Below are 8791 nucleotides of genomic sequence, written 5' to 3'. Positions count from 1 at the left end.
TTGACTCATGATTGCATGAAATAAGCAGAACACTTCACAGTGCCCACACATTCTGACCCTTCACTGCCTGGCCTCATTGCCTGCCCCTCCCTTATCCCCAAATCAACACAATCTGTTGGGATTTTGAATTTGATGGAAACCTTCAGGGGGGTGGTAAGGGGCAAAGGAGAATAGCCAAGAAACACTGCAGAATCCAACCATGTGTTTTATCAAAATGGTGATCAAACCCACTTCTTGAAAAACAAAAGATTATTTTTTAACTGAAGCGAACACAAACATTAGTGTGTGAGTTGTGAATTCATTATGGCTTTAACACCAACCTGTCATAGCTGGAGACACTGGATAGGAGGTAGTCTCTCAAAGATAAAAGAAAGTGGGCCCCAAACTGATGGCTTACATATATAAGTAATTCTAGGAGGCTAAGATCTGAAGAATCTTGATTCAAAGTCAATCCATGCAGAAAAATCCACTAGTTTCCATTTCCAAAATAATCAGCAAAACATAAGGCTAGAGGTGTGGCTCAAGTTGTAGAGTGCCAACTTAGTAAATTCAAGGTTCTAGTTTAAAAAAAAAAATAGCATAAGTGGGAATCAATTCTTGGAGTCCAGACCTCTACATTACTTAGCTGTGACACACCTCTAACAGGTGAACCAAAAGATCTGTGCAAGAAGCCCAGCTCACACCTTTCATCCCACTGTTTCTCCCACTGGGTCATCCAGATAGGAGAGGATGCTGTGTCCTTGTTAACATTAACTAGAAATGTAAAACAATTCATCCTGGCGATTACCATCTCTCTCTGCCATCAGTCAATTGCCCATCTCCACTTATCACCTTCTGCCTTCCAGTCCACTCCAGTCTTACCTCAACAGGAAACCACCTCCCTCAAAAGGGACAGGACAGAAGAAACAAGATTGAAGAGAAAAAGGCCATCATTTACCTTTAAAATAATGACTCATTTTATTTTTATTTTAATACGTAGTTATAAATATATTTTGTCAAAATATATGATCAATATGGTCAAAACATTTGCACGTAAAGTCATAAATAAGGTCAAGGTGAACATCTAGGGTTTTTTTTTCCTTTTTTTTTTTTTTAAAGATAAAAGTCCAGCTATAAGAAAGCAGTCTGTGTAGTGTGTAGGTAGGTGGGTGGGTGGATGGGAACATGTATGTGTCTGTGTGTGTGTGTGGTGTGTGTGTGTGTGTGTCTGTGTCTGTCTGTCTATCCTCCAGAATGACTGGACTTCAACGACACCCACATCCCTCTACCACCATCTCCTGATAATTTTTCAGCACCACCTTGTCATACTCATCCAGGTACAGCATGGAGATGGCGCTCAGTTCAGTGGGTACACAACAGGCCTTAGGGATACTGGAATTGACAGAGTTGACCAAGGTCTGCACGATGGCATGGTTGGTTGAGTTGAGGTGGTCTGCCAGTGGGAAGGGGCAGTCTCCATGACAGTAGAAGGCCTGGTATCCCGGCGGGGCCACAATCCAGTCATTCCAGCCCACATCACTGAAGTCCACATAGAGTGAGTGGCGCCGGCAGTTCTTATTCTTCTTCCTAGACCGCTGTGGGTGATGCTTAGAGCTCCGCTTGGCCCTCCGACGTCGGGTCAAGGCATGGCCCCGGCCATCATGGCCAAAAGTGACCAGGAGGGGCCGAAGCTGGCCCCAATCCCCACTTCCTTGAGGTAACGATCGGCTAATCCTGACATGCTGGCCCTGGTAGGTCCGTGTCTGATGGAGGTGAATCACCTCAATAGCCAGCCCGTGGTTGGGCTGCTTTTCCCGGGTCCAGCGAAGGACCGCAGGGCTCACATCAAAAGTTTCCCACCGTGTCACATTGTGGTGGACCAGTCTGGTGTCCAGTAGTCGTGTGATGAGGTGCCCAGGCACCACTTCCTCTGGGGGCTTCATAACCTCATAAACGTTTATTCGGTGGAAGCCTCGCTCCCAATCAGGGCCCTGGTCCACCTGCTCTCGGAAGAGCCGAAGCTCTGCGGAGGAAACCACCTCATCTTCCGGGATGCTGCTGAGGTTGAAGAGGAAACGAAAAGCCAAGTTCTCGCCGGACCCTGGGATGCTCTCCAGATGTTCTAGGCACCGTTGGGAAGGGAAGGAAAAAGAAAAAGCACATGAACTTTCATGGAAAGAGATGGAAAGTCAAGAAGTAGCTGAACTGGACAACTGAGTGGTTATATGTGGCTATATATGGCAACTGCTTATATATTGTATTTCAATTAGGAGAACATAAGTGGACTTTTTCAATGGAAGGAGCGGAGAATGGAATAGCTAGTGAAGCAGCAAATTTTCACTAGCATTTGTCAAACACTAAAGACAGAAAGTATCTCCCAAACTCCTGTATGTGTGTGTAATAATTTCCATGTGTCAACTCCTTTTTCAAATCTCCCCCTTTTTAAAATCCTCTTTTGGCTTTGTGTACACAGTTTTCTTTACAAGTAGTTGTAAAGAAAAAAAGGGACCAACAGAGTGGAGGCAGAAGGAAATCCACTTGCATGTGTACACACATACACACGTACGTACACACACACAAACACACACACACACACACACCCCTCCAGCCCTCCTTCCACTTTCTCCAGTGTGTTACTAAACATTTCCCCAGTGACCTTGGAAACACAGAGTATGCCTTGTTGATCAAGTTACAGAGGGGAGAATAAATTCCAACACAGTAATGATGCTGGTGGATTAATAACTCAGATTTACTTTGGAAAAGAAACATCCGCTAGGAAATATTCAGATCAGATTACAAGGCCCCTATTGAATAAACCTTGACAAACACACAGCTGTAATATTAAGTTCAGTAGGTGCTTTGAACAAAATGGGCAGAAAACCCGGCAGGGGGAAAATTTTTTTTAAATTAAATAATAAAAAAAAAGCTTTGATACAGCAGCAACACACCACTGGGGCTAGCCCGAGTCTGCTCCTGAGCCATGCCATTACCCTGCTACCCTGCTCGCCAGCAGCTCCCCCTCTGTCTCCAGAAAACAAGTTCAGAGGCAGCTCTGGAAATTCTTGGAGGTAAGTGGCTCTGTTCCTCTGCCTCCGGGATTCGAGGCTTTGATGTAACCTGAACTCCTCTTCCCCGGGGCTTCCATGGCCCCTCCAGCCCAGCCAGCCCCACTGCCCGCCCCCCCATCCCCACCTCCCCACCCTACCCCCCCCCACCAGGGGCTGGGACTGACCTTCGTGGTGGAAACTCCTCACGGTGTTGGCTCGGCTGGCGGGGCGTTCAGGGTACTCCAAACCCGTGCCCGGGATCTGCTCTTCCTCCTCCTCCTCCCCAGACTGGAGCCGGTAAAGATCCCGCATGTAATCCGGAATAACTGCGCTCTTGCTGGGCTGCGGGCGGCGGCGCAGCCCGAACATCTGCAGCAGTGTGGCCTCGAAGTCCCGCAGGAGCTCATGGCTCTGCCCGGAGCGGCGTCCTCCCGCGTGGCCCTGAATCTCGGCGACTTTTTTCTTCCCGGTCTCAGGTATCAAACTAGCATGGCTCTCGCCTCCCAGCAGGACTTGGCATAATAAAACGACCATCAGCATTCGGTTACCAGGAATCATGGTGTCTCTGGGGAGTGGGGGGGGGGGGAGGGTTAAAGAATAAATAAACACCAACAAATAGAGAGAAAGGGAGGGGATGTCTCTGCGTCTAGGGCTGGTAATGGAGGGTGAGGATGAAACCCCGGGCCCGGGAAGATCAAGTTTGTGTTTTCTGCCTGGCATCCACCAACCACCACCGCCACCATCACCAGCAGCAGCAGCAGCAGCAGCAGCAGCAGCAGCAGCCACGCACGGCTTGAAAGTCACCATCGCCCTGTAATTACTTGGTCTAACTTGTTTACAGTCAAATAACCCCAAATCAGATAGCCTCCATCCTGTGAATCTTTTTTTTTTTCTTCCTTTTTTGTCTCAGCTGCTATCAGAGCCGGTGATCTCAGAGTGGCTTCTCCAGGGATAAACAGTTAACATTGAGGTGGTAAAAAGCGAGGAGGAGGGGGGGGATTAAAATGCCACCGCTCTCCACTTCAGACCTTCAACCTTTCCCCCTCTTTCTCCATCCCTCCCCCCTCCTCCCTCCGCCCTCACAGCCCAACTTCCACGACTTTCAACTGCTTGGGAGCGGGAGGGAGGGAACGCAGCGAGGCAGGGACAGGACGCAGACTGGGGCGGCGGGGTCCAGGGGTCGAGCAAGGAGTCGGGGGGGCTGGGGGTGAGGGCTCTCGGGGTGGCTTTAAGGCTTATTGATTTGTGGCCGACGAGTTGGACACGCTCAGTTAAAAGCACCAGTTCGCGCCCGCGCTCTCAACTCTCATTTGGAAGGTTCCCGAGGCAACTCCGTTTTGACAAGAGTTCCCCAAGCCCCGGAGGCGTTGGGCTCTCCGCCGACCAGCAGCCGGACAGGGGAAGGGAAGGGTTAACCAAGCACCACCCGGGGCTGCGGACCGTTCGCGTCTTCAGTCCCTAGGAGCCCGACTTTCCCGAACCACACCAGATCGGAGAGGGCAGCACTTTAAAAGGAACCGGCACGCTTCGAGCACCCGAGGCTCGGGGGCCTAGAACGCAGAGCAACAGCGCTGCGGGACAGCGGAGCGCGGGCGCTGGAAGGGTGATCCGACGGGAGGGACCCCCGGGGACCGGGGATGGGGAGGGCAGAGTGAATTCCCGGGGGGTGGGGGGGGAGATAGGAAGAGGTGTCTACTCACTGACAGAAAACAAGGCATATAATAACAGTCCATGATTCTTGACAGCCAATCTTGAACAAACTTGCTGGAAAGGCTCAGAGAAGCTGCGGCAGCGCGTTGCTCGGAATGGCACTACGGAATGGCTCCTAAAATGAATATTTGAATATAATGAGACTCCGGCGCAGACAGGCTCTGTTTTTCTTCCAGCCCCTCGGAATCACGTGGACGCAGAAGCCCCGCCCTCCCCTCCTACCCCTCCTCCCACTCCGGCCCAGACTCGAGACCCGCCCCTCCAGGCGAGGCCAACCCCAGCGCCCGCCGCCCGAGTCTCGGCGGTCAGGGAGGAGTCCCCCCGCCGCGCTCCGCCGGTCCCGGGGGCCGGCGCCCCGCCGCGGGCGCCAGCGCGCGCCGGGGACCCGGTGCTCCCCTCTACCTGCGTTGCGCCGGGCCGGACCCTGGCACTAGCGGCCTGCAGCCCGAGGGTCTGGGGCGCAAGGCAGGGGATGAGCCATGCAAAGCAGCGCCAACACCACTTCAGTGGGACCCGGGGACGGGGTCGGTGCGGGGCGGGGGGGGGGGGTGGAGGGAGGACGACTCTTCACTGCCCCAGAGCTTCACCACCGAGAGGCACTGGAGAAGGAAAACGCCGAGGGACCTAGCACCCCCGCGCGCGCGCACGCACGCACACACACACGCATATGCAAACACATATGCACACCCCGACACTTCCTCCCCCGGGTCTCCCCGAGGCCAAACTCTGCTCCCAGGGCCAGGCAGCCAATCCCGGCGAGGGCTCAGAGGAGTTGGACAGCGGATTTAGCTTCCAGCCCTAAGTGGCTGACCGTGTCACGAACGAGGCTGGGAGCAGGGAGACTCTCAGGCCAGGCTGTGGTCCATGTGGAGACTTAAGAGGGAGCGGCTTCTAGAGTTATTTCTCCGGTACCAAGACAGAGAATCCTGGCCGGGCATCGGCCGCTGGGTACCCCACTTCCACCCCTTCCAAGCAAAGCAAATCCGCGAGAAACCGGTCGCCCTGCAGGCAGGGAGGAGCTGAGGGCGCCAGGTCCCCAAACTCCGGACACATTCCGAAAGAGGCGTCGCCTAAGAAAGGGCGCATCGTATTTTTCCTATCTTAAGGTCGCCAGGGGTTTACAACTCCAGATCGGCCCAACACGTTCCCCAAAGTCCACAAAACCGGGAATAGCTTTCGGCCTGCACTCGACCTCCGCGTCAGAGTCTCTTTTAACCCAGGCTTGACTTATTTTTTTACATCACCCCACTCCCCCCAGCCCCCGCCACTTCCTCCCCCCCCTCCCCAACACCCCTTTATTCCTTTGCACCAGCTGCGGCGTCGCAGCAAATATGCCTGCGAGACTTTTTTTTTTTAAATCAAGCCAGAGCTCAAGCAATTACTTGGGTGACTTGACCATTCGCGGAAGGTGCCGCACGAGTGGATCGCCGAGGCCTGTTCCAAAACCTGAGCAGGGGCAGCTAGCTCTGCGTTCAGCCTGGGTCTTAGCTCCAAATCGCTCCGGGGAACTCGATCCCCAGGATTCCCGCCCAGAACCCATCCCATCCAGCCTCCCTTTCCTTTCCGGACGCTTGCGGGAAGCCACGGAGGCAGAGGCTTGGTAAAGGATGGATCCGTTCTACCCTCCTTCGTGGCCGACGCCACCCGAGACCCGCAGACCCAGGTGCGGAGGCCTCGGGCGCCCCTGCGCGACGGTCGGTCCGAGCCGACCCAGAGCCGCTTTCCTAACCCGCGCCACCGTGGGGGAGAAGTGGGAAAGGGCTGGAGAACGCAAACTGTGTGTGTGTGTGTGTGTGTGTGTGTGTGTGTGTGTGTGTGTGTGTGTGTGTATGTGTGTGTGTGTGTAAAGCCAAGAATCCTATAGAAAAACAAAATAATATCGGAGGAAAATATAAACTTGGGGACCCCTCCAAAGTGAGAAAGGGAGACGGAGGCGCGCCGGTGCACGCGGAGCGGGGAAACATGGAGAGGAGCGCACGCCGGGGAGCCGGGACAAAGCTGAGCTTCCCAGTCTCCCCGGGCGGTCGGTGGCGGGAGGGTTCGCCAGCGTTAAAAATCCAGTGACTGGGGGATGGTGTGGGGGGGGGGGAGTCGTCGAGGATGGTGTTTCGATTTCCGAGTCACTAGGATTCATCTCTAAGCACGTTTTCCTTGCCAGACTTTTTAAGTTAAAAAGACGAAAGCCCAAAAGGCACTTTTCTTAGGGGATAGGAACGCAATTTGTGGCGGTTCTCCTTCTTTTCCCCCCACCTAAACCTTCTCCCTAAACTGCGGTAGCCTCAGTGTGCCAAATGTATACCATTGGGGCTTTTAAACATCTCACCAAATCTCCCCAACTCATAAAGCGCGACGCAAACCCTCTACCCATGCGGTGTCCCATAGGGCGTCAGAAGCCCTTTGCGGGAAGAGGTGTGCGGGGTCGCGGCGATCCCAAGACCCTGTTTCACGTCGGTTCTGAGCCGGGAGGGCCTGGCAGAGCCGCGTCCCGCATAGCGACTCCCAGTAGGATACAACTCAACCGAAAAGGGCCACTGGATATCCCCGGCATCCTAACCATTGTACCTAGAACCTTGCACCATGAAATGATAAAAGAGGACGGTCCTTGGGTGCCCCCCCGCCCCCCCCCAAGTCCAAGAAAATAGGTCGTGGAGAAGGCGCGTTCTGCAGCTGTGGTTCACAAGACCCAAGGGTGCAAAGCCAGCCCTCGACGTAGCCCCGCGAGCGGCGCGCGCGCTGGGCAGGACCGCAGCAGGACTGCGCGCTCGGCCGCGGAGCCAGCGCTAGCCAAGTGCTCTCTCTAAGTGGCGGTCCCTCTGCCCCCTCCCTCTGTACAGAACTCAGAGCCTACTCCCTCCCTCTCCTGCTTTTCCCGTCCAGGAGATCGCCACCTCCAGCCCACGGGCAATGTGTTCAGCCCCACAAGTCTTTGGCCAAGGACTTCCCCTCCTTTCCGCCTCTCGTGTTTCTGCGCCTTCCCAAAGTGGAACTCGTCCGGGGCCATCGGACCAAAAAGGTTTGATAGAGGAGGCAGTAGTAGGCGATCTGGAGGGGTCTTTCAGAGCCAGTATCCCCCACCTCCCATAGCGCTACTGGGGAGAAAATGGGCCACCTTTTCCCCCCAGTTGTAGACTAATCCCTCTCCCCCCAACTTCTTCCCCTAAGGATGCGTCTCGGGACTGGTGCGGGTGGTCAGGTAGTCTCGCTCACCATAGATCCCAGCGGTAGCGGGCTCGCCAGCAGCAGCTCCGGGAAACCTGGGCGAGGGCCGGGGAATGGGTCGCTGCAGGCTCGAGACGGCTCGGACAGGAATCCCATCAGGGACACGGGCAAGTTAGTCAGGCCGGGCCTCAGTGGCGTCCCAGGCTCTGGTCCCCTCGGCTCGGATGCCCCAACACACCTAGTTTCCGGGCCGGCTCTGCGCTCCGCGCTCCTCTCCTTCCTACCCTCTGCCCTCCGCATCTACTCCTTCCTTCTCTTTCCCTCACTCTCTCTTTCTCTCTTTCTTTCTTTCTTTCCTTCCTCCTCCTCTTCCCCAGCAGCCCCTCCCTTCTGCCCTCCTCCCTCACTCGCCTCCCTTTCTGGAGATGGGAGCCCCGCCCACATCCTCCCATCCAGCCGCCGGGCCTCGCCTTGCCTGGCAGGCCCAGGTCCCGGAAGCTCTCACTGCGTCCCAGCCAGCCTGCCGAGGCAGCCTGGGCTGGGACCTCTCCACCGCCAGCCCGGTGGAGGCAGCCCGGGCTCACCTGCGCACCACGTGCAGAGGTACTAAAAAAGCATGCACCGACTAGTCGCTGAACCTTCCAAAAATACCCATGGGAGTCTGGGCTTCCCTGAGTTTAGAGTAACTGCTGCCCAAACTGATGATTAAAACACTGAGTAATCACCATTTACCCCGAGTAATTAGAGATAATGAAACACCTCTAAAATCAGGTTATGGAGAAAGGAGCTGTTGGATTGGTTTAAAGGGTGGCCTTCCATAAACTGTTAAAGGATTCCCAAACGTTGGGAAACAGGCTGTGCACCCCAGATGAGCTCCTAAAAGGTGTCTTTCCTTC

The 8791-nt window shown here is 54.8% G+C and overlaps 1 protein-coding gene across 3 annotated transcripts; it reads right to left on the bottom strand.

Moving 5' to 3' along the window:
• Positions 1-1095: 1095 nt before the first annotated feature.
• On the bottom strand, positions 1096-8240 carry Bmp4 (bone morphogenetic protein 4). Of its 3 annotated transcripts, XM_070033092.1 has the most exons (4): positions 8134-8240; positions 4727-4851; positions 3212-3538; positions 1096-2101 (listed from the first exon to the last, which is right to left on the bottom strand). In XM_070033092.1, the coding sequence occupies exons 1-4, from the start codon at positions 8193-8195 to the stop codon at positions 1245-1247; spliced, it is 1371 nt and encodes a 456-aa protein (XP_069889193.1). In that variant the 5' UTR covers positions 8196-8240; the 3' UTR covers positions 1096-1244. The 3 variants fall into 3 exon arrangements, with proteins under 3 accessions (XP_069889193.1, XP_069889182.1, XP_069889185.1); XM_070033081.1 differs by lacking the exon at positions 8134-8240 and having other exon boundaries at positions 3212-3591; XM_070033084.1 differs by lacking the exons at positions 4727-4851; positions 8134-8240 and adding an exon at positions 3848-4072 and having other exon boundaries at positions 3212-3591.
• Positions 8241-8791: the final 551 nt, after the last annotated feature.

Source organism: Dipodomys merriami, unplaced genomic scaffold, assembly GCF_024711535.1.
Source record: "Dipodomys merriami isolate MVZ:Mamm:240054 unplaced genomic scaffold, mDipMer1.0.p SCAF_1, whole genome shotgun sequence".
NCBI classification, from domain to species: Eukaryota; Metazoa; Chordata; class Mammalia; order Rodentia; family Heteromyidae; genus Dipodomys; species Dipodomys merriami.
Note: the sequence above shows the minus strand (reverse complement) of the source record. Positions and strands in the feature narration are given on the sequence as shown.